The sequence below is a fragment of the Oncorhynchus gorbuscha genome, linkage group LG02 (genome assembly GCF_021184085.1).
Source record: "Oncorhynchus gorbuscha isolate QuinsamMale2020 ecotype Even-year linkage group LG02, OgorEven_v1.0, whole genome shotgun sequence".
Lineage (NCBI taxonomy): Eukaryota > Metazoa > Chordata > Actinopteri > Salmoniformes > Salmonidae > Oncorhynchus > Oncorhynchus gorbuscha.
Window position 1 is genome coordinate 29,415,975 of NC_060174.1, and position 26,264 is coordinate 29,442,238.

The 26,264-nt window shown below is 49.6% G+C and overlaps 1 protein-coding gene across 4 annotated transcripts in view; it reads right to left on the bottom strand.

The window, feature by feature from the left end:
- LOC124000508 (breast cancer anti-estrogen resistance protein 1-like) overlaps window positions 1–26,264 on the bottom strand; it is a 119,878-nt gene that overhangs the window by 17,372 nt on the left and 76,242 nt on the right. For all 4 annotated transcript variants that reach the window (XM_046306924.1, XM_046306940.1, XM_046306932.1 and 1 more), the window contains exon 2: window positions 19,852–20,502. In XM_046306924.1, the coding sequence (XP_046162880.1) occupies window positions 19,852–20,502 (651 nt within the window). The remainder of the gene's footprint in view (window positions 1–19,851; window positions 20,503–26,264) is intronic.

The window sequence follows — 26,264 nt, forward strand, 5'->3', positions numbered from 1 at the left end:
CATCTGGAGGAGATGGGAGGGGGATGGGTACATATAGGCTCTGGCTCTTAGCCAAGTCCTCATCAATAGTGTTGAAAGGCTTTATCAATGGGAGAGAAGATGCTGGAGGGGAGGGGATGGGTACATATAGGCTCTGGCTCTTAGCCAAGTCCTCATCAATAGTGTGAAGGTTTTATCAATGGGAGAGAAGGAAGATGCTGGAGAGGGGATGGGAGGCTCTGGGGATGGGTATCAAGGAGGAAGATGCTAGGCTCTGGCTCTTAGCCAAGTAGTCCTCATCAATAGTGTGAATTATCAAGGAGGAAGATGCTGGAGAGAGGAGGGGATGGGTACATATAGGCTCTGGCTCTTAGCCAAGTCCTCATCAATAGTGTGAATTATCAAGGAGGAAGATGCTGGAGAGGGAGGGGATGGGTACATATAGGCTCTGGCTCTTAGCCAAGTCTTCATCAATAGTGTGAATTATCAAGGAGGAAGATGCTGGAGAGGGGAGGGGATGGGTACATATAGGCTCTGGCTCTTAGCCAAGTAGTCCTCATCAATAGTTTGAATTATCAAGGAGGAAGATGCTGGAGAGGGGAGGGGATGGGTACATATAGGCTCTGGCTCTTAGCCAAGTCCTCATCAATAGTGTGAATTATCAAGGAGGAAGATGCTGGAGAGGGGAGGGGATGGGTACATATAGGCTCTGGCTCTTAGCCAAGTCCTCATCAATAGTGTGAATTATCAAGGAGGAAGATGCTGGAGAGGGGAGGGGATGGGTACATGTAGGCTCTGGCTCTTAGCCAAGTAGTCCTCATCAATAGTGTGAATTATCAAGGAGGAAGACACTGGAGAGGGGAGGGGATGGGTACATATAGGCTCTGGCTCTTAGCCAAGTAGTCCTCATCAATAGTGTGAATTATCAAGGAGGAAGACGCTGGAAAGAGGAGGGGATGGGTACATATAGGCTCTGGCTCTTAGCCAAGTCCTCATCAATAGTGTGAATTATCAAGGAGGAAGATGCTGGAGAGAGGAGGGGATGGGTACATATTGGCTCTGGCTCTTAGCCAAGTAGTCCTCATCAATAGTGTGAATTATCAAGGAGGAAGATGCTGGAGAGGGGAGGGGATGGGTACATATAGGTTCTGGCTCTTAGCCAAGTCCTCATCAATAGTGTGAATTATCAAGGAGGAAGATGCTGGAGAGAGGAGGGGATGGGTACATATAGGCTCTGGCTCTTAGCCAAGTAGTCCTCATCAATAGTGTGAATTATCAAGGAGGAAGACACTGGAGAGAGGAGGGGATGGGTACATATAGGCTCTGGCTCTTAGCCAAGTAGTCCTCATCAATAGTGTGAATTATCAAGGAGGAAGACACTGGAGAGGGGAGGGGATGGGTACATATAGGCTCTGGCTCTTAGCCAAGTAGTCCTCATCAATAGTGTGAATTATCAAGGAGGAAGACGCTGGAAAGAGGAGGGGATGGGTACATATAGGCTCTGGCTCTTAGCCAAGTCCTCATCAATAGTGTGAATTATCAAGGAGGAAGACACTGGAGAGAGGAGGGGATGGGTACATATTGGCTCTGGCTCTTAGCCAAGTAGTCCTCATCAATAGTGTGAATTATCAAGGAGGAAGATGCTGGAGAGGGGAGGGGATTGGTACATATAGGCTCTGGCTCTTAGCCAAGTCCTCATCAATAGTGTGAATTATCAAGGAGGAAGATGCTGGAGAGAGGAGGGGATGGGTACATATAGGCTCTGGCTCTTAGCCAAGTAGTCCTCATCAATAGTGTGAATTATCAAGGAGGAAGATGCTGGAGAGAGGAGGGGATGGGTACATATAGGCTCTGGCTCTTAGCCAAGTCCTCATCAATAGTGTGAATTATCAAGGAGGAAGATGCTGGAGAGGGGAGGGGATGGGTACATATAGGCTCTGGCTCTTAGCCAAGTCCTCATCAATAGTGTGAATTATCAAGGAGGAAGATGCTGGAGAGGGGAGGGGATGGGTACATATAGGCTCTGGCTCTTAGCCAAGTCCTCATCAATAGTGTGAATTATCAAGGAGGAAGATGCTGGAGAGAGGAGGGGATGGGTACATATAGGCTCTGGCTCTTAGCCAAGTCCTCATCAATAGTGTGAATTATCAAGGAGGAAGATGCTGGAGAGAGGAGGGGATGGGTACATATAGGCTCTGGCTCTTAGCCAAGTCCTCATCAATAGTGTGAATTATCAAGGAGGAAGATGCTGGAGAGGAGAGGGGATGGGTACATATAGGCTCTGGCTCTTAGCCAAGTCCTCATCAATAGTGTGAATTATCAAGGAGGAAGATGCTGGAGAGAGGAGGGGATGGGTACATATAGGCTCTGGCTCTTAGCCAAGTCCTCATCAATAGTGTGAATTATCAAGGAGGAAGACACTGGAGAGGGGAGGGGAGGGGTACATATAGGCTCTGGCTCTTAGCCAAGTAGTCCTCATCAATAGTGTGAATTATCAAGGAGGAAGATGCTGGAGAGAGGAGGGGATGGGTACATATAGGCTCTGGCTCTTAGCCAAGTCCTCATCAATAGTGTTGAAAGGCTTCTGTCAATGGGAGAGAATTGGAGGAGTGTGGAGGGGAGGGGATGGGTACATATAGGCTCTGGCTCTTAGCCAAGTCCTCATCAATAGTGTTGAAAGGTTTCTGTCAATGGGAGAGAAGTGGAGGAGTGTGGAGGGGAGGGGGGGGGCACGACCAGCCGAAAGCTGTCACAACATTCTATCAGGTCATAATGATGATGTCACTGAATTACTTGTAGTTTTTCATGTTGTCTGTCTGTAATTTTTAATGACTTGGTGCTGCCTATCTTGGCCAGGGCGCTCTTGAAAAAGAGATTTTAATCTCAATGAGCCCTTCCTGGTTAAATAAATCAAATAACTGAAAGACGAGGAGCTACATTGGCGCCATTGAGGGTTTAGAACAATGTGGAGCAGTGATGCTCTGCCCTGAGCCCTCGCTGCTTTACTGGGCTGGGAGCTGGTCACAAGGTACTCTCATGGAGGCTCTGTCTGTTGGAACAGGGGTCACCCTGAGGAAAGGAACAGATTGCAGAGCCCCCATCACCACCACCCCACTGCCCCTCTGTTTCCCATGTCCCCCGCCAGCCACAGTCCACTGACTCCTAACCCAGCTTACAGCATGATGCATGCGACAACTCTCCACAGCCAACCCTGTCTGTCTCTCCAGATCGTTTCGGAACACAGGGGTTTGCCAGTCCACCTGCAACAGGCAAGACAAAGAAAAACTTCTCCTGACTCTTGTGACGTGGTCTTTGAAGTGAACCAAGGCTAGACTACGAAGACTAATAACCCATGTATACACACAAGTGTAAAGGGATGAAGAATATGTACACAAAAATATATGAATGAGTGATGGTACAGAACGGCATAGGCAAGATGCAGTAGATGGTATAGAGTACAGTATATACATATGAGATGAGTAATGTAGGGTATGTAAACATTATATAAAGTGGCATTGTTTAAAGTGACTAGTGATACATGTATTACATAAAGATGGCAAGATGCAGTAGATGGTATAGAGTACAGTATATACATATGAGATGAGTAATGTAGGGTATGTAAACATTATATTAAGTGGCATTGTTTAAAGTGGCTGGTGATACATTTTGTACATTAATTTTTAATTATTAAAGTGGCTGGAGTTGAGTCAGTATGTTGGCAGCAGCCACTCAATGTTAGTGGTGGCTGTTTAACAGTCTGATGGCCTTGAGATAGAAGCTGTTTTTCAGGCTCTCGGTCCAAGCTTTAATGCACCTGTACTGACCTCGCCTTCTGGATGATAGCGGGGTGAACAGGCAGTGGCTCGGGTGGTTGTTGTCCTTGATGATCTTTATGGCCTTCCTGTGACATCGGGTGGTGTAGGTGTCCTGGAGGGCAGGTAGTTTGCCCCTGTTGATGCGTTGTGCAGACTTCACTACCCTCTGGAGAGCCTTACGGTTGTGGGCGGAGCAGTTGCCGTACCAGGTGGTGATACAGCCCGACAGGATGCTCTTGGTTGTGCATCTCTAAAAGTTTGTGAGTGCTTTTGGTGACAAGCCAAATTTCTTCAGCCTCCTGAGGTTGAAGAGGCGCTGCTGCGCCTTCTCCACCACGCTGGCAGTGTGGGTGGTCCATTTCAGTTGGTCCGTGATGTGTACGCCGAGGAACTTAAAACTTCCCACCTTCTCCACTACTGTCCCTTCCATGTGGATAGAGAGCTGCTCCCTCTGCTGTTTCCTGAAGTCCACAATCATCTCCTTTGTTTTGTTGACGTTGAGTGTAAGGTTATTTTCCTGACACCACACTCCGAGGGCCCTCACCTCCTAGTGTGAGTGTTGCAGCGTTAGTACAATTCCCTGACCATAGAGATCCTATTCAATTACTAGAGGGCTGTCGTAAACACTCAAAAGTTCAAGAACGGGGTGAAAATGGCAGTCATATTGGCAGGGAGAAATCCAAACCAGTCTATTTGGAAGGAATGGCATTGAGAGGCAGACTCCTGATTTTACATGTGCAGGAAAATAAAAGGTATGTGATATATTTAAGTGATAATGCTAGAGAAGCCAGTGTTTGGAGGATATATTGGCACAGGTGTTGTTATGCCCGAGACGATGTCGACACCGGCTTCGAGGATAGTATCACTTTTATACAACGGGATACCAACATATACACAAATAGTCATTGACATATTTTCATAAAAATGTTATTTTTATGAATTTATTTATACTATTTCATCCTTCCACGAGATATAGTCCCGAGACAAATCTAGGGTTGCTACTCAAGCAGGCTGGTCGTTCTTTCTATCGGTTCGGTTGCCATGATGGCTGGCAACGTTCTTATTCCTTGCTTGCTAGTGTAGTGTAGCCAGACTAACAGCAAAGTAACTGCATTTGCATTTGTTTAAGCGGTTTTCTAGTGATTTTGGGGGGGATGCATCCATAACAATGAGCTAATGATGTGCGATTTCGCCTGGCATAGAACATTTGCTCTCTCGCCAGGACACTGTTCAGAAGAGATGGCCAACTACACAGCTAACACAATCACTTCAAACTAAAGTTGGTATGACAGCAACCTAGCTTAATTTCCTGTTCTTCTATTGATATGTCTTCATATACAGTATCCATACAAACTTTGCTGATTCATGATTTCGACTGGCTGAGAAAAGCTGCCAGCCTGTCTGTCCCGCCCCAACACGTTCATTACCATGGGACAACTGGAGATTGATTTTCAATATTGAAACAATGTTACAAATGTCAGAGAGACAGACTGCAAGGTTTATACAAATATCTGCTGTTGAAAACTAAATGTTAGTCTAATGGGAGATAATGGGAGATAATGTCTAGATGCTTTTTATAGTGGAGATCTAGTACATAAATTGCCTGGCTGAGCTGATGAGACAGTGGATTGTGCAGTCAGATGGAACAGAGTAAATAGGCATTTTAACGTCATAGATTTAGCTGGGGGTAATTTGTGGAATAGACACCGGCTGGAATTAGGTTTTAACCAATCAGCATCCAGGATTAGACTCACTCGTTGTATAACAGAAATGGTGTAATACAATTGTCAACCTAAAACATTGTTGTGTAATTATAAATACAGTTTATACGGGTTTTATACCAATTTTCTGTATAAATAGCTGATAAAATATATGCAAACGGACCATAAATGTCAAAATTGTTGTTTTCTTGGAAAGCTGTGAGTGCTACACTCCGGGTCGGGATTCATGTTATAAGAAGGAATTCCCCTCGACCACACACACAAATTGAGGAAAACAAACATTCTTTCCCATTGACCCCCATTGTAAAAGAGCCAACTTCGTTGTTGATTTTTTGCTATACAGATATAATAAAACATGCTGAAAAGCTGCTGGGTCGTTCAATATACATGTAACCAGTTTAAAATCCTGACCTACTGTTCACAATGCTCCCACATAGAGAAATAGAACCAGTGAAAAGAGCCCTATGGTTCAGCCTATATGGTGTGGGAGATTTTAAAATATGGGGACCCGGTGTCTAAGTAGGCTACACGTAGCTATGTGTGTGGAAAACATTTGGCTGAGGACTGACTGCTGGCATATTAGCAGTTCATTTGAACATATTTATGGAATCATTCCTCTAAAAGTGGCTGGCTAGCTAGCTAACAAACACAGCTGGCTAGCTAACTAACAAACACAGCTGGCTAGCTAACTAACAAACACAGCTGGCTAGCTAGCTAACAAACACAGTGCAGATAAAGTCTTCAAATTCACATTTTTTTACACAATATCTTATCACAGCACTGGCAAACCATGGTTGACCAACTCCCTGACCAAAATGGCTGACCTTTATCCCATCATAAGACGGCTCATTCTAGTATTCTAATTCCTAAATCTATTCTATGGTCCTGACTAGGCCATGAATAACAAAGCCCTGAGTGTTTTATCCTAGGGTAAAAGTCCAAACGCTGAGGGGAGTTGAAGTAACTTCACACGTATTTTTTTCTTCGTGAGGATTAGGAGGCCGACCGTGCAGGAGAATTACTCCACAGATCCCCCCCATCTCAGCCTGATGAGGGGCCATCTGTGACCATTTGAGAGATGTGTAGGGGGGACGGAGGACAGGGGTAGATGATTTTGTACACCAGCTTCAAACAGCAGATGATGACCTCCCCACCAAGCATCTCTCTTCCATGTTATTGTTCCTCATCTTTCCCTAGACATGAGAGACTGGGGCGTGTAACCACTGCCTCACAGCTGCACAGGTTACAGGCATGATCAGCTGTGATGCCAGTGCCCAGCCCAGCACAGCACAGGACATGGCAGGCTGCAGCTGTGTCATAGCAACCCAGCTCCTGGGTCCTCCTCAGTGGTAGAGTGGCATGGCTGTCAGAGAAGAGTGACCTCACCTACACCACCGCCCACTCAAAGATGGCGAAGAGGGAGAGGGAGGGAGAGATGTAGGCAGTGTGGCTTGGACGCAGTACAGGTCGAACACACAGATCACAGATGACAGGATATAGGACAGGTCTAACACACAGATCATAGACTACAGGATGTAGGATAGGTCAAACACACAGATCACAGACTACAAAATATAGGACAGGTCAAACACACAGATCACAGAATACAGGATATAGGACAGGTCAAACACACAGATCACAGACTACAGGATATAGGATAGGTCAAACACACAGACCACACACTACAGGATATAGGACAGGTCAAACACACAGATCACAGACTACAGGATATAGGACAGGTCAAACACACAGATCACACAGATCACAGACTACAGGACATAGGACAGGCCCAACACAGATCACAGAATACAGGATATAGGACAGGTCAAACACACAGATCACAGACTACAAAATATAGGACAGGTCGAACACGCAGATCACAGACTACAGAATATAGGACAGGTCGAACACACAGATCACGGACTACAGGATATAGGACAGGTCTAACACACAGATCATAGACTACAGGATATAGGATAGGTCAAACACACAGATCACAGACTACAGGATATAGGACAGGTCAAACACACAGATCACAGAATACAGGATATAGGACAGGTCAAACACACAGATCACAGACTACAGGATATAGGATAGGTCAAACACACAGACCACACACTACAGGATATAGAACAGGTCAAACACACAGATCACAGACTACAGGATATAGGATAGGTCAAACACACAGACCACAGACTACAGGATAGGTCAAACACACAGATCACAGACTACAGAATATAGGACAGGTCAAACACACAGATCACAGACTACAGGATATTGGATAGGTCAAACACACAGATCACAGACTACAGGATATAGGACAGGTCGAACACACAGATCACAGACTACAGGATATAGGACAGGTCAAACACACAGATCACAGACTACAGGATATAGGACAATTCAAACACACAGATTACAGACTACAGGATACAGGAAGAAGACCCATTCAAATTTGTCTGATAGGTAGTAATTTTATCCTATAAGTATGTGGTAAACTGCATATTTATAAATATATGTGGGGATATTCAAACTGACTACTTCACCTGGATAGAGTAGTGACGAAGGGTTTCAATTCCAAGAATGCTCTTAAGTAAGGTCATAATCCTCCCTCAGAACTAGGGTTGTTTAACCTAAAACTTTCCAAGCAGCTGGTGTGTGACCTAGATCAGAACTAATATCCGTCCCAGCCGCAGCAATAAATGGGAGTAGTGCAGTAATGCTTGACTGTAGTGGAGCCCGTGGGGGTGTGGGGGGCTGAGGTGCTGACGCAGGGTAGGGTGTGTGGATTTACAGCCCCATATCCCTGGTTGCTTGGTCCGGGCTGCAGGATTAATCAGGCCCTAATTAACTCAGGCCCTAATTAACGGCAGGCCGTGACTGGGCAGACCGTGACTGGGCAGACTGTGACAGGGCAGGCCGTGACTGGGCAGGCCGTGACTGGGCAGACCGTGACTGGGCAGACCGTGACTGGGCAGGCCGTGACTGGGCAGACCGTGACTGGGCAGACCGTGACTGGGCAGGCCGTGACTGGGCAGGCCGTGACTGGGCAGGCCGTGACTGGGCAGGCCGTGACTGGGCAGTCCGTGACTGGGCAGACCGTGACTGGGCAGACCGTGACTGTGCAGACCGTGACTGGGCAGACCGTGACTGGCTGGGAGCATCACTCTCTGCAACTCTCTCTTTTTCTCTTTCTCTCGCTCTCTCTCAGGGTGTTTTGTCTACAACCCCCATGTAAAATCTCTCTTCAGCATCTCCTGGCAACACCACACATAGGTATGTCTCAAATGGCTTGTTAAATAAAAGGTTAAATGTTGAAAAAAATGTTGAAAAAAATGTCCGTGACTGTCATCGTGGAAACGCAGTGAGAGAGGTCTCCTAGCAGTGACAGGGCATTAGTCACAGCACCGTTGGATAAGAACAGGAGAATAGTTCACTATCAATCTATTAATCTGTAATTTCTATGGTAGAGAGAGTGTCAAGTGGGAATAGAAATGCTTCCATGTTGTTTGGACTGTGCAATAAGCAGTGTTAGGCTTTGCTTTTTTACATGAATGCACTATTGACACTAGAACATAGCCTGAGCTCCCCATTATTTCAAGCTTTATGTATTTCCTGTCTCCTTACTCAAGGTTGGTCCCTTCTATCCCTGACCCTACTGAGAGGACCATGAAAACATCAAAGAGCCAGCCCCTATTAAAGCCATGACCACTAGGTTTACTACTCACTAATAAGGCCAACCTCACACACCACATATAAACACCCATACATGGCTACACACATCCTCACACTAATGACACCACTCAGAAGTCAGGAGTTGGTGTTGAGCTGATGTGGTTCGTGTGTGAACCCTGTGTCCCTCCACTCTGACCTATAATCTGGCCTTTCTCTCTCTCTGGCCTTTTGACTCCCCCAGCCCAGAACAAAGATCTCCCCCAGCCCAGAACAAAGATCTCCCCCAGCCCAGAACAAAGATTGCCCCCATCCCTTTGATGAAAAACCACTGGATCACAGAGAGAGAAGCTTCTGGGGATCTGCTTTTTACGCTAAGGGGAAGACCCATGTCCCTTGCTAACCCCTTTCTCTTTTCTCCATCCCTCCCCTCTATCTGATGTAGGCTTTCTCCATCCCTCCCCTCTATCTGATGTAGGCTTTCCCCATCCATCCCCACTATCTGATGTAGGCTTTCCCCATCCCTCCCCACTATCTGATGTAGGCTTTCTCCATCCATCCCCTCTATCTGATGTAGGCTTTCTCCATCCCTCCCTACTATCTGATGTAGGCCTTCTCCATCCATCCCACCTATCTGATGTAGGCTTTCCCCATCCCTCCCCACTATCTGATGTAGGCTTTCCCCATCCCTCCCCACTATCTGATGTAGGCTTTCTCCATCCATCCCCTCTATCTGATGTAGGCTTTCTCCATCCATCCCCTCTATCTGATGTAGGCTTTCCCCATCCATCCCTACTATCTGATGTAGGCTTTCTCCATCCATCCCCTCTATCTGATGTAGGCTTTCCCCATCCATCCCTACTATCTGATGTAGGCTTTCTCCATCCATCCCCTCTATCTGATGTAGGCTTTCCCCATCCATCCCTACTATCTGATGTAGGCTTTCCCCATCCATCCCCTCTATCTGATGTAGGCTTTCCCCATCCATCCCTACTATCCCATCCATCCCCTCTATCTGATGTAGGCTTTCCCCATCCATCCCCTCTATCTGATGTAGGCTTTCTCCATCCATCCCCTCTATCTGATGTAGGCTTTCCCCATCCATCCCTACTATCTGATGTAGGCTTTCCCCATCCATCCCTACTATCTGATGTAGGCTTTCTCCATCCATCCCTCTATCTGATGTAGGCTTTCTCCATCCATCCCTACTATCTGATGTAGGCTTTCTCCATCCATCCCTACTATCTGATGTAGGCTTTCTCCATCCATCCCCTCTATCTGATGTAGGCTTTCCCCATCCATCCCTACTATCTGATGTAGGCTTTCTCCATCCATCCCTACTATCTGATGTAGGCTTTCTCCATCCATCCCCTCTATCTGATGTAGGCTTTCCCCATCCATCCCCTCTATCTGATGTAGGCTTTCCCCATCCCTCCCACCTATCTGATGTAGGCTTTCTCCATCCCTCCCCACTATCTGATGTAGGCTTTCCCCATCCCTCCCCACTATCTGATGTAGGCTTTCTCCATCCATCCCCTCTATCTGATGTAGGCTTTCTCCATCCCTCCCACCTATCTGATGTAGGCTTTCTCCATCACTCCCTACTATCTGATGTAGGCTTTCTCCATCCATCCCACCTATCTGATGTAGGCTTTCCCCATCCCTCCCCACTATCTGATGTAGGCTTTCCCCATCCCTCCCCACTATCTGATGTAGGCTTTCTCCATCCATCCCTCTATCTGATGTAGGCTTTCTCCATCCCTCCCCACTATCTGATGTAGGATTTCCCCATCCCTCCCCACTATCTGATGTAGGCTTTCTCCATCCCTCCCCTCTATCTGATGTAGGCTTTGTGGGGAGGTAATAACAGGACCAGCCCAAAAAGTCTATTCCCATCAGCGCTCCACTGCTCAGGGCAATGTTTCCCCTGTGATTCCCTCTGCACTCCCTCCCTTTGTCTCCCATACTCACTTTCTCTCCCCTTTCTCTACAGTATCAGAGCAGACAATGAGTCCACAGTCGGTAATGGAGGGGAGACCTGGCAGGCAAGAAACAAGGCTTTTAAACACACACTCACACACTCACTGACCTCCTTACTCAGACCGTGTCACATCTACAGAGGCAATGTGTGAAACTCAACTTATCCAGAGCAACTTCCATTGAGCAGCAACAGATAGATTGCATATAGATTCACCTGGGTCCGTAGTGAGGCTGTACTCTACACATCCTTCAGTGCTGCTGACCAATGAGCCCACATGCCATGTACTACAAGAGTGAACTCTGATTCTATAAAGACTAACCCAACCACTTCAGTCCTACTTCATCCCCACACACTTCAAGTTGGGCTTCTAAAGCTCGGGCCCCATTGAGTGGAGGCAGAGCCATCAAAGCTGCATCCCAGCATGAGCTCAGGCTGGGGGGGACAGAATTGTTGTATTTTTTTTTTTAACCTTTATTTAACTAGGCAAGTTAATTAAGAACAAATTCTTATTTACAATGATGGCCTAGGAACAGTAGGTTAACAGCCTTGTTCAGGGGCAGAACGACAGATTTGTACCTTGTCAGTTCGGGGATTCGATCTAGCAACCTTTCAGTTACTGGCTGATCGCTCTGACCACCTGCTGCCCCAGAATGGGACTCCAACCACAGCCTCCCACCCCTCCCAGTGTTCCCTTCCCAGAGCACAGCACAGAGCAGCTGGGCAGGGACACTCACATCTGGAGCCTCTGTTTATACACAGTCCCACAACATTCTGAGTGCATAGTGGAGCACTGTGCAGAGATGCCTAGTGAGATGCTTACTGAGTCACTCGCTGCCCAATGCAGTCGCTGCTCGCTGCCCCCCTCCCTGTCACTGCCCGGGAAGTACAGTGATGTGGGCTGAATCAGAGGACCTTTTAGAGAAGCACACAATGCGGGAGACACTCTTTTAATCTCAGCGCTACAGAGACACGAACCCCAGAGGGCTGCAGAGGACTGCCTACATTAACACAATCAGACAGGAGCGCTTTCTTCATTAGGAGGAGGACTTCTCCGCTTACAGAGACAGAGAATGGGAGGGAGAGTGTGGGAGAAGAGATATAGAAGGGGAGTGAAGAAATAAATAAGTAGTAGTGTGATAGTGCATGGCTGGGGTGTGTGGCAGCGCACAGAAGAGCTCCTCTGGCTCCCAGGCTGAAACTAGATGAGATAAAGCTACAGGGGCCGTGTGGGAGTGAGGCACAGAGAGAGGTAGTGCACACAGGAATGTGTGGTTACAGATAAAGAAGGCCACAAAAGTACAAGCCTGCGAGGCACTAACAGGAACACACAGCAGCCGTCTCATTTCTGCTCTTCGGACCGGCAGCTGCTTTTAGACTGTTGTTCCAGCCTGCGGGAGAGTGACTCCTCGGCTGTACATCCATCCATCTCTCTCTGTTCCCTGCCCGCATTCCCTCTCCTCACATCATCCATCACAAGCGCGCACACAGACACACGTGTATCTAGTATATTTATGTGCTAAATAGGCAACAGCACGCAGCCATTTCTTTAGCAGGTCACACACACCTTCATTCTCTCTCCCCTGATGCCTCACCCACCCCCATTCCACGAAGAAACCTTCCCCAACAATCCTGCCTGCTCCTGCAGATAAGCCCCCCTTCTCTTCCCTACATTTCAAGTGAGCGCCTGCCAGGTCTCTTTAAGCACTCATGAGATTACACATTTACTTTCAGAGCAGGCAGCCCACAAAACCACCAATAGAATCTCAATCTCCCACCTTTTTCCACAGGTGCAGTGCAGAGGGGAGGAGAGGAGCTGAGTCCCATAGCAGATGTGCTGTTAGCCGCCGGCTGCCAGGCTCCTTATCACAGCGTCTCTCACCTGCACACAGGGTCATTAGAGGCTGCAGGTGATAAGAAGGCTTGGATCTACCTTGATGGCCCTAATCAAAGGAGCCCAGGCTCAAACAGATCGCTCTTCAACTCCACCTCTCCACCAACCGTCAGCCTCACACAATAGCAGTGAGTTCTGCTTTGAACATGTCAGTCACAGACACACACTGTACTTTGAAATCATTTGTAGACAGTAGCAGGAGAGAAGGTTGTAAAAGATCACGTGGTAGCTCCAGTCCCAGTGGAGTCATTCCTCCTCAATGTCTGAGTGGTGCAACTCTCACGCCCCTGTCAGCTTAGCATTTAGCACATATCAGGAAATCAGTGGATTCTCCTATAGACATACAGGAGTCAGGTCGTGACCTCTTATAGCAACCCTGCTAAAGGTACTGAGGGCTATAGCAAAGAGTCTGGATGAAATATATCATTTCTGATTAATTGGGTTTCAGAGACAGAGAGTACAGTGGTGTTTTCAGCTCTAACAGATGGGTGTTTACTGAGGCCACTCAGGTTCTGTCTTCTCTTTCAGATGGGAAGAGGACAGATAGACAGCAGTGAATTGTTGACTTGTTTGTTTCTCTGGCTGGGTTAAGCAGTTGCCATGGTTTGAATGAGAGGTGGGGGTTGTTTTTGAGTGGCTACGTGGCGTACCAATAAATGGATTAGGTAGAAAACTGAAAAACACTGAGTCGGTCCGAGAGTGGTGACTGAGAGAATGGAGAGGACGAGGACAGGGGGGGCTGAGAGAATGGAGAGGACGAGGACAGGGGGCTGAGAGAATGGAGAGGATGAGGACAGGGGGCTGAGAAAATGGAGAGGACGAGGACAGGGGGGCTGAGAGAATGGAGAGGACGAGGACAGGGGGCTGAGAGAATGGAGAGGACGAGGACAGGGGGCTGAGAGAATGGAGAGGACGATGGAGACAGGGGGCTGAGAGAATGGAGAGGACGAGGACAGGGGGGCTGAGAGAATGGAGAGGACGAGGACAGGGGGGCTGAGAGAATGGAGAAGGAGGACGAGGACAGGGGGGCTGAGAGAATGGAGAGGACGAGGACAGGGGGGCTGAGAGAATGGACGAGGAGGGGGCTGAGAGAACAGGGGGCTGAGAGAATGGAGAGGACGAGGACAGGGGGCTGAGTGAATGGAGAGGACGAGGACAGGGGGGCTGAGTGAATGGAGAGGACGAGGACAGGGGGCTGAGTGAATGGAGAGGACGAGGACAGGGGGGCTGAGAGAATGGAGAGGACGAAGACAGGGGGCTGAGAGAATGGAGAGGACGAAGACAGGGGGCTGAGAGAATGGAGAGGACGAGGACAGGGGGGCTGAGAGAATGGAGAGGACGAGGACAGGGGGCTGAGAGAATGGAGAGGATGAGGACAGGGGGGGCTGAGAAATGGAGAGGACGAGGACAGGGGGGGCTGAGAGAATGGAGAGGACGAGGACAGGGGGGCTGAGAGAATGGAGAGGACGAGGACAGGGGGCTGAGAGAATGGAGAGGACGAGGACAGGGGGCTGAGAGAATGGAGAGGACGAGGACAGGGGGCTGAGAGAATGGAGAATGGAGAGGACGAGGACAGGGGGCTGAGAGAATGGAGAGGACGAGGACAGGGACAGGGGGGCTGAGTGAATGGAGAGGATGAGGACAGGGGGGCTGAGAGAATGGAGAGGACGAGGACAGGGGGCTGAGAGAATGGAGAGGACGAGGACAGGGGGCTGAGAGAATGGAGAGGACGAGGACAGGGGGCTGAGAGAATGGAGAGGATGAGGACAGGGGGCTGAGTGAATGGAGAGGACGAGGACAGGGGGCTGAGAGAATGGAGAAGAAGAGGACAGGGAAGGCTGAGCAAATAGAGAGGATGAGGACAGGGGGCTGAGTGAATGGGAGAGGACGAGGACAGGACGGGGGGGCTGAGAGAGGATGAGGACAGGGGGGCTGAGTGAATGGGAGAGGACGAGGACAGGGGGCTGAGAGAATGGAGAGGACGAGGACAGGGGCGGCTGAGAGAATGGAGAGGACGAGGACAGGGAAGGCTGAGCGAGAGCGAATGGAGAGGACAAGGACAGGGGGGGCTGAGAGATTGGAGAGGACGAGGACAGGGGGTGCTGAGAGAATGGAGAGGACGATGACAGGGGGGGGCTGATGAGGGAAGGAGGGAGAGAATTCCAGGCCCTTGAAGGAGTGTGCCAGGGCCACACCCATTCAAAAGACATCCTCTTTAATGTAAGGCCTGCTAACCAATCACAGTTGTTCCAGCTGCTGCTTGGCCTTCCGCAACCCCCTCCCACCTCTTGCCCCCGTCTCCCATCCCCTGTCCCCAGGCCTGGACCAGGCTTGGCTGGCACAGCTGACTGGGATCAGGGTGCCTCCCTGCCAGTCTGGGGAAGGCTCGTCGTACCAACTGGGTATTTTACCAACCTCCTCACCTCTCCAACCTGCTCAATTGTTGCAGATTCATCTAAGGAAAAGGCTGAGGTGGTCAGCACACAAAATCAAGATAGCAGCATAACAATCTAACACTAGTGACATGGGTCTAGAGTAAGATTCTGAGTGTGTGTTATTCCTTTACATTTACAGACAAGCTGTGTTGTCTTCCTGCTTATCAGATGTTTGCCAAGTGTAACTGTCTTTGTACTAGTCTCTACCTCCTCCAGTTGAGCAGCAGAGGATGCTGAGACAATGCCGGTGTTTTCCCTCATTCCCAAATTAGTCTTCATCCCAGTGTGTGTGTGTGTGTGTGTGTGTGTGTGTGTGTGTGTGTGTGTGTGTGTGTGTGTGTGTGTGTGTGTGTGTGTGTGTGTGTGTGTGTGTGTGTGTGTGTGTGTGTGTGTGTGTGTGTGTGTGTGTGTGTGTGTGTGTGTGTGTGTGTGTGTGTGTGTGTGTGTGTGTGTTGGCTCAGTGTCCAAGGGGGGCGGAATGGAAGGGTTCACCTCGGGTTACAAGGACAAGTACTAACAATACAGGTCATTAATTCAAGGTAAATATGTAAAATAACCTGCACAACACAGAGTTAAGAGGGAATTACTTTGACAACAATCTCTACCACTGGACCACCATGTTAGGCATTTCAGATCTCTCCATATTTATAATGTTTTACTGTGGTGAGATACAGGATTTTCACTTGTATTACTCTCTACTAGTTGTACTTGCTCTCCTCCCGCTCTACTTCCTGTACTGCCTGCTGCTGGGATGACACTATATGACAGTTAGAGAGTTCCACCAGACTGAGGCAGCACTCTAGAATCAGCCAACATTTGGAAACACTCTGCTCTGGGCTGGAGTGTGAACTCTGTTAGGAGACCTCTGTCTTATCACCGGGCGGGAGCTCCTCATCGGCCAGTCCACTGTTTCTCTGTGAGCCCTGGCCTTGTACTCCTCTCTGATCCCTTTCTCTTATGTCCCTCATGTCGCCGCAATCCAACTGTCACGTGTGTTTGTTTTGTCTTCAAATCACTCCCTCTTTCTACAGCTGGTATTCTCCTCTCATTTTCAGATTGTTTTGAAGCTGCACCCATACCTCATTGGGGATAGGACATAGGTTTAACACACTCACAGCAAGGGAACACAAAGGCAATGTTTGTTTTGTCAGATACTACTGTTTAACCCTCTGTTCCTTCTCTTTGTGAGTGTCTGTACTTCTGTATCGGCCTTATTGAGAGGCAGATCTCAACCATGCAGAGGCCCATTTCTAGCCCCCTCTGTGAAGGACAAAGCCCTGTGGTCATGCCTCGTAGACAGACCTGCTGTGGGGTGAGAGGAGAGGCCACAGTGATCCCATACTGTATCTGTGTTCTAATTCCCTTTCTATGGCAGCAGCAGACAGGTTTAAAGGCCGACCTGCAGACCTACCGTACGTTAGATTCAGTATTTTGCGATTAAAAACATGTCACACTGTGCGATGTTCCCAAATTAAAAAATTGATATCAACCTGGCCAGATTGTACGGTTTGCTTCAGTTCTGTCGTCACATTCTGCAACTATTTACATCAGCTGACATTCGCTACATCAACTGTGTCGTCACATTCTGCAACTATTTACATCAGTCAACATAGGCTACATCAACTGTGTCATCACATTCTGCAACTATTCACATCAGTCAACATAGGCTACATCAACTGTGTCATCACATTCTGCAACTATTTACATCAGCCAACATAGGCTACATCAACTGTGTCGTCACATTCTGCAACTATTTACATCAGTCAACATAGGCTACATCAACTGTAGTGGTCTATTTGACCCGTGCAGGTACCAGCACTGTGAGTGTAGTGATTTCAGAAAAACTGAAAATATCCATGTTAGAAATCGTTTTTACATACAAACTCAGAATCAACTGGGCGCATTTGAAAAATAGACCTAGGTAACACTATGTCTTCACTAATAAAATAAAGGTCAAATATATATATCATAATCATTGGCTTCCCCAAAATAAAATGGTCGCTGTGGTAGAACGTGTATTTTGATTGGTGAGTTTGTGCGTCATGTAAACAGGATTACTAGTGAAATGTTTCTTCTTGCAAAGCATTAATCAAACTATTATATTAGTCTGACTATTCACAATAATCGTATTCTTGTGTGCATATTCAAGTGCCGGCCTTGTTCCTATTGGTCAGTCACCGGGATCGGCTCGTAGCACCAGCCATAAACACGATAAAGGCTAAACATTTGTCGGAGCCTACGACTGAACGTAGCGGTACCTAATCGGTGCTGCTCTCACACATGGCTCAGTGCTCTAAGGCAGGCCTGGGGGGCACTCCCTGGAGAATACCAGCCTCAACAAACTGTACTGTTACTGTTACCGCACTGGCTGGTACTGGTACCCCCCTTCCAGCCTGCTGCCGAACAGAGCAAAATGCTTACTCACCCAACCCCACCAGATAGATACCTGAATTATTTAAAAAACATTCTTTATTCCAATATATGTCCCCCTCTCCTCTCCTCATCCCCCTCTCCACTCCCCATCCCCCCTCTCCTCTCCCCACCCCCTCCTCTCCCTATCCCCCCTCTCCTCTCCCCATCCCCCCTATCCTCTCCCCATCCTCCTCCTCTCCTCTCCCTATCCCCCATCTCCTCTCCCCATCCCCCTCCTTTCCTCTCCCCATCCCCCCCTTTCCTCTCCCCATCCCCCCTTTCCTCTCCCCATCCCCCCCTCCTCTCCCCATCCCCCTCTCCTCTCCCCATCCCCCCTTCTCATCCCCCCTCCTCTCCCCATCCCCCTTCTCCTCCCCCCATCCCCCTCTCTTCTCCCCATCCCCCATCTCCTCATCCCTCCTCTCCCCATCCCCCTCTGCTCTCCCCATCCCCCTCTGCTCTCCCCATCCCTCCTCTCATCTCCCCATCTCCGCACTCCTCTCCCCATCCCCCGTATCCTCTCCCCATCACCCCTCTCCTCTCCTCTCCCCACCCCCTCCTCTCCCTATCCCCCTATCCTCTCCCCATCCCCCCTCTCCACTCCCCATCCCCCTATCCTCCCCATCCCCCCTCTCCTCTCCCCATCCCCCTATCCTCTCCCCATCCCCCTATCCTCTCCCCATCCCCCTCTCCTCTCCCCATCCCCCTCCTCTCCCCATCCCCCTATCCTCTCCCCATCTCCCTCCCTCCTCTCCCTCTCCTCTCCCCATCCCCCTTTCCTCTCCCCATCCCCCTCTCCTCTCCCCACCCCCCTCTCCTCTCCCCATCCCCCTTCTCACCCCCCTCTCCTCTCCCCATCCCCCTTCTCCTCCCCCCATCCCCCTCTCCTCTCCCCATCCCCCTCTCCTCATCCCTCCTCTCCCCATCTCCCTCTGCTCTCCCCATCCCCCTCTGCTCTCCCCATCCCTCCTCTCCTCTCCCCATCCCCCTCTGCTCTCCCCATCCCCCTCTGCTCTCCCCATCCCTCCTCTCCTCTCCCCATCCCTCCTCTCCTCATCCCTCCTCTCCCCATCCCCCCTCTCCTCATCCCCCTCTGCTCTCCCCATCCCCCTCTGCTCTCCCCATTTCCCTCTGCTCTCCCCATCCCTCCTCTCATCTCCCCATCCCCCGTCTCCTCTCCCCACCCCCTTCTCCCCCCTCCCCCATCCCCCTCTCCTCTCCTCTCCTCTCCTCTCCCCATCCCCCTCTCTCCTCATCCCTCCTCTCCCCATCCCCCTCTGCTCTCCCCATCCCCCTCTGCTCTCCCCATCCCTCCTCTCATCTCCCCATCCCCCTCTCCCCTCCCCATCCCCCTCTCCTCATCCCTCCTCTCCCCATCCCCCTCTGCTCTCCCCATCCCTCCTCTCCTCTCCCCATCCCTCCTTTCCTCTCCCCATCCCCCTCTCCTCTCCCTCTCCTCTCACCATCCCCCTCTCCTCATCCCTCCTCTCCCCATCCCCCTCTGCTCTCCCCATCTCCCCACTGCTCTCCCCATCCCCCCCCTCTCCTCTCCCCTCTCCTCTCCCCATCCCCCTCTCCTCATCCCTCCTCTCCCCATCCCCCTCTGCTCTCCCCATCTCCCCACTGCTCTCCCCATCCCTCCTCTGCTCTCCCCATCCCTCCTCTTCTCTCCCCATCCCCCCTCTCCTCTCCTGAGGCTTTGAAAATGACACAGAGCCTTGAGCTGTTGTTGAGTGAGAACAACAGACAGAGGAAGTGAGGGAGAAACAATAACAGGATACCAAACATGCTCAGATACCAAACATATCCCAACCAGGATGAGGTCAGATGACAATGAGAGCCTAAACTAGCTATTGTGGACCTAAATGTCTAACAAGTCTGTATTTAAGATTTTAGAGGAACGTGTTTGTTGTGTAATGTGCAATATTTTTCAAAACAGACTTACCTTTCCTAGAGGTTTGGAGGAGTCCCAGCTCCTCTTCTCTATGGAGGGGGGGATCTGGTAGATGTCCTGAGTCTGGTTCAGTGAGGGGGGAACCTGGTAGATATCCTGCCCAGGACCAGGCCCTCCTGCTGAGGGAGGCACTTGATAGATGTCCTGAACAGGAGCGTGGAACTTCTTCTGGGAGAGCATGGGGGCCTTGGGTGGGGCTTGGGGGCCCATGGGTATCTGGTACAGGCTTGAAGAAGAAGGCTTGCCATGGTTGGGGGGCATCATGTAGATGCTGTCAGGTAGGGCGGGGACAGGCCCAGGGTTGGAGAAGGCAGGGTGCATGGCTGTGTACTGGGAGGAGGGGGAGGGCTTGCAGTAGGCACTCTGCGGAGGGAAGGCCAGCTGGCTCGGGCTCTGGGCAGAGCCAGGTTGAGAGGCATGGGGGAGTGGAGACTGCTGCTGCCCAGCCTTGTCATACATGCCCACCAGGATCTTGAGGCGGTTTCCAGGGACGATGCCCTGGCGTCCATGCAGAGAGCAGAGCCACCAGCCATCCAGACCCTGGGTGTCCCGCTCCAGTACCGTCATGATGTCACCTTTCCGGAAGGACAGCTCGTCTGGAGACTCAGCCACATTGTCGTACAGGGCCTTGGCCAGAACGTTCTGCAGAAAAAAGAAGAGAGTGTTAGTTAATTATTCCTTTACAGACAAGCTGTGTTATCTTTAATTAATTGGATACCCAGAGTTTGTTGAACAAAGTTCCAGATGTTATACTCGGTTGTAGTACCCTTCAGTGAGAAAGAACACTTACTTCCATAATGTTAGACTGTCAAATTCCCTAGTGCCAGGGCAGGCTGACTCCATATACCAGACTCAATACCTTCCAGGACAGTTAAATAACTATAAAACACAGCTGACACCTAACAGCACAGGCTCCATCTGCCAGCCCAGAGCAAACACAGCCACCCACTCACTATGGGATGCTTTGAAAATAAACCAATATTTGGAGTGCCCCCCTGACCGGTAACCCCTCCCTCCCCCAGTACAGAGTGGTAAGACAAGTCTGGCATGGGGCTCTCTCTCGCTCTCCCCCCCCTCTCTGTCTCCAAGCTATATTAGCTACGCCTGATTGGTTAATTGTGAGGCGCCTCCACTTTCTGATTTATTGTCTGGCTTCGCGTTGTCCACCTTAGTCCATATGTGTGTTTATTAAGAGAGGGAGAGTCAATGTTGCCTATACCATAGGGGCCTCTCATTCCTTGCCACTATTTATCTGTCTATTCAGCACCCAGGCCTCTATCCAAGAGCAATGCCACACAGGGCACAGGGCTGATCATTTACGACCGAGAGAGCTACAGCTCTGTCTCCCGCACTCCTGCCCATGGCTATCTCCCTCCCCAGCCCAGATGGACTATCACTGGGATGAGGATGTTTGTGACCAGCGTGACAGGGTGTGGGGACAGGGTTCCATGCAGTGGAGATAGTGTCTATCTGTTCACAGTGTGGTTATTTACACGGTCAGCAAAGGTTCCCCCGTCTAAAACCCATTATAACACATCCTGACCTGACTATCTCTGTCGTTCTCCCCATTACAGATACACAGACATAGACACATGCACACGCACCATAAATAAATCATATATATTTCCCATATTCTTTGTGCTGCCTGAATCACAGCCAGATAAAACATGTACCACCCCCACCACGGCCAGTAGCGGTGTGTGGGTAAAACCACTGAGGAAGACAAGCCAGTAAAACATGTACCACCCCACCACGGCCAGTAGCGGTGTGTGGGTAAAACCACTGAGGAAGCCAAGCCAGTAAAACATGTACCACCCCCACCACGGTCAGTAGCGGTGTGTGGGTAAAACCACTGAGGAAGCCAAGCCAGTAAAACATGTACCACCCCCACCACGGCCAGTAGCGGTGTGTGGGTAAAACCACTGAGGAAGCCAAGCCAGTAAAACATGTACCACCCCCACCACGGCCAGTAGCGGTGTGTGGGTAAAACCACTGAGGAAGCCAAGCCAGTAAAACATGTACCACCCCCACCACGGCCAGTAGCGGTGTGTGGGTAAAACCACTGAGGAAGCCAAGCCAGTAAAACATGTACCACCCCCACCACGGTCAGTAGCGGTGTGTGGGTAAAACACTGAGGAAGCCAAGCCAGTAAAACATGTACCACCCCCACCACGGCCAGTAGCGGTGTGTGGGTAAAACCACTGAGGAAGCCAAGCCAGTAAAACATGTACCACCCCCACCACGGCCAGTAGCGGTGTGTGGGTAAAACCACTGAGGAAGCCAAGCCAGTAAAACATGTACCACCCCCACCACGGCCAGTAGCGGTGTGTGGGTAAAACCACTGTGGATGGCAAGCCAGTAAAACATGTACCACCCCCACCACGGCCAGTAGCGGTGTGTGGGTAAAACCACTGAGGAAGCCAAGCCAGTAAAACATGTACCACCCCCACCACGGCCAGTAGCGGTGTGTGGGTAAAACCACTGAGGAAGCCAAGCCAGTAAAACATGTACCACCCCCACCACGGCCAGTAGCGGTGTGTGGGTAAAACCACTGAGGAAGCCAAGCCAGTAAAACATGTACCACCCCCACCACGGCCAGTAGCGGTGTGTGGGTAAAACCACTGTGGATGGCAAGCCAGTAAAACATGTACCACCCCCACCACGGCCAGTAGCGGTGTGTGGGTAAAACCACTGAGGAAGCCAAGCCAGTAAAACATGTACCACCCCCACCACGGCCAGTAGCGGTGTGTGGGTAAAACCACTGTGGATGCCAAGCCAGTAAAACATGTACCACCCCCACCACGGCCAGTAGCGGTGTGTGGGTAAAACCACTGAGGAAGCCAAGCCAGTAAAACATGTACCACCCCACCACGGCCAGTAGCGGTGTGTGGGTAAAACCACTGAGGAAGCCAAGCCAGTAAAACATGTACCACCCCCACCACGGCCAGTAGCGGTGTGTGGGTAAAACCACTGAGGAAGCCAAGCCAGTAAAACATGTACCACCCCCACCACGGCCAGTAGCGGTGTGTGGGTAAAACCACTGAGGAAGCCAAGCCAGTAAAACATGTACCACCCCCACCACGGCCAGTAGCGGTGTGTGGGTAAAACCACTGTGGATGCCAAGCCAGTAAAACATGTACCACCCCCACCACGGCCAGTAGCGGTGTGTGGGTAAAACCACTGTGGATGGCAAGCCAGTAAAACATGTACCACCCCCACCACGGCCAGTAGCGGTGTGTGGGTAAAACCACTGAGGAAGCCAAGCCAGTAAAACATGTACCACCCCCACCACGGCCAGTAGCGGTGTGTGGGTAAAACCACTGTGGATGCCAAGCCAGTAAAACATGTACCACCCCCACCACGGCCAGTAGCGGTGTGTGGGTAAAACCACTGAGGAAGCCAAGCCAGTAAAACATGTACCACCCCCACCACGGCCAGTAGCGGTGTGTGGGTAAAACCACTGAGGAAGCCAAGCCAGTAAAACATGTACCACCCCCACCACGGCCAGTAGCGGTGTGTGGGTAAAACCACTGAGGAAGCCAAGCCAGTAAAACATGTACCACCCCCACCACGGCCAGTAGCGGTGTGTGGGTAAAACCACTGAGGAAGCCAAGCCAGTAAAACATGTACCACCCCACCACGGCCAGTAGCGGTGTGTGGGTAAAACCACTGAGGAAGCCAAGCCAGTAAAACATGTACCACCCCCACCACGGCCAGTAGCGGTGTGTGGGTAAAACCACTGAGGAAGCCAAGCCAGTAAAACATGTACCACCCCCACCACGGCCAGTAGCGGTGTGTGGGTAAAACCACTGAGGAAGCCAAGCCAGTAAAACATGTACCACCCCCACCACGGCCAGTAGCGGTGTGTGGGTAAAACCACTGTGGATGGCAAGCCAGTAAAACATGTACCACCCCCACCACGGCCAGTAGCGGTGTGTGGGTAAAACCACTGAGGAAGCCAAGCCAGTAAAACATGTACCACCCCCACCACGGCCAGTAGCGGTGTGTGGGTAAAACCACTGAGGAAGCCAAGCCAGTAAAAAGGCCATATTACAACCTATGTTGTGATAATTGCATTGTTTGCTCTATAACCCATTCATTCATACACCAGCGTGATATACAATAAGGCTGAGACAACAAACAGACAACAGTCACAGCTGCTACTGCAGAATAAAGTCAACTCCACATACGTTTGTTTCATCACTTACCCGGGAAGGAACATCTGTCCGTTCAAGTCCACAAAGCAAATATAGCATGTAACAAACAGTTATGACCTTCAGCAAGGTCAAGCAGGTTAATGTTTGACAGTTTACTAAACAACTACTGATTTAGAACCACAGAGTTACCACAAGTCAGCACAAAGACAACAGGAGCACTGCCTCCGCTATTCCAGCACCACTTCAAACATCATCAATTCAACAAGGCTATATATGCTTAGTTTAATACACTGAAAACAATCTTAAAGATACCAAAAACAAGTTAGTCCAATCAAGGTTGCTTACAAATGTCATTGTTTTCCATGAAAACATACATGAAATGAGTTGCAAAATGAATAGGAAATATAGTCAAGACGTTGACAAGGTTAAAACAATGATTTTTAATTGAAATAATAATTGTGTCCTTCAAACTTTGCATTCGTCAACGAATCCTCCATTTGCAGCAATTACAGCCTTGCAGACCTTTGGCATTCTAGTTGTCAATTTGTTGAGGTAATCTGAAGAGATTTCACCCCATTCTTCCTGAAGCACCTCCCACAAGTTGGATTGGCTTGATGGACACCAATGCCATCCTCCTCTCTTTCATGTTGGTTCAATTTGAGTTGAGTTTTTAACCCTATAACTTCCTGGTATGGGAACAATGCACCAGCTACTAGACTACATATTGAACTTCAGTCATCTCAGACCAGTGGCACAATATATTAATTTATGGTTAGATCAGAATCTGTACAGAGAATTAAGTCAAAACCACAAGTCCAAATCCACTTCTCCATCCATGGCCTAGGAAAGGGACAAGCTAGCTACTGCAGGACATGAAATCAACAGACAAGTTTGTCTGACAAGGATGACGTTTCGCTTAGGCTGTGATTTGATTGGTGTGAAGCCAATTCCAGACTGGTCTACATTGAGAGGAGTTTTGCTGTTGCCAGGACAACCAACATTTGAGCTCAAGCTCAATGCTGATTGGCTAATTATTCTCTCTTTTTTAATCAAGGGAGGCCAAATGCTTGATGGCATCAATCAATCAAATGCTACAGCGGCAACATGTCATACTATTTTGCTCCAGACAGCATCAGATACATGGTCTATACATACTGAGACAGATGGGTCTGTTCCCCTCGATCTGATCATTTCTCCATTGAGATTCACCCACTTGCAAATTGACAGAAAAGAGAAAGATAAATGATGTAATAATTGTAAAACATAAAAATATTGGTCAAATATTTGGGGAAGCCTGTCCTCCCTAGCCATCCATGAATACACTCCATTGACTCCAGCACCTTGTTAGTCTCATGATGAGATATCAAACACTCCTGGTTCCCTGTTCCACTGCCAGAACAGACCCTGGGTTGCCTACTCTCTGTGTGCCAGATATGGCCAATTATAGACATGTGCAATTACTGTGCTATTACAATACCCAGACAGTAATGCCGATGTTAATGTATGTTCAGATGTTCCCTATATGTAGTCAACGTAAGGAATCAGGATTGTCCCCGTGCTGAGTGAGGGCTGCTGTGCTGTGATCTGTCTGCGTCATGTGTATTCAGGGATTGAGTGTATTGGGGTGGTGATGAATGCAGTGCTGTGTGTTGGTCTAGTGGAGGGACAGTCGGGGCCTATCTCCCAGTCACAGCCCTCTGATGAATAGCCTGCTTGTCCTGGGAGAGGGACGACTACTCTGCATCCCGACACGTCAGGGCTGAGGAGGCTCTGGACACACACACACAGCCTCCCACTATAGCGCCTGAGTGGCGCTCTGGTGGCCAGTAGCTGTCTGCCATTTCACCATGCAGGCCAAACACACACTGACCAGGCAGGGACTGACCAGACACATAGGCAGGCACGCACACACACACACACACACACACACACACACACACACACACACACACACACACACACACACACACACACACACACACACACACACACACACACACACACACACACACACACTCACACTCACACACACACACACACACACACACACACACGCGACTAGTGAAATAATGAGGGGCCCTCAAACTAGTAGAAAGATTTCATTATACTATGAGTTTTACACACAGCAACAGCTTGGCTAATCTCTACCTTCAAAAAAGCTATGTGACATTTAATTGGTCTTTGTGAAGACATTTGGTATCAATTACCGGAGGTTTCTATAGGATGAGAGTCAGAAGTATAAATTAT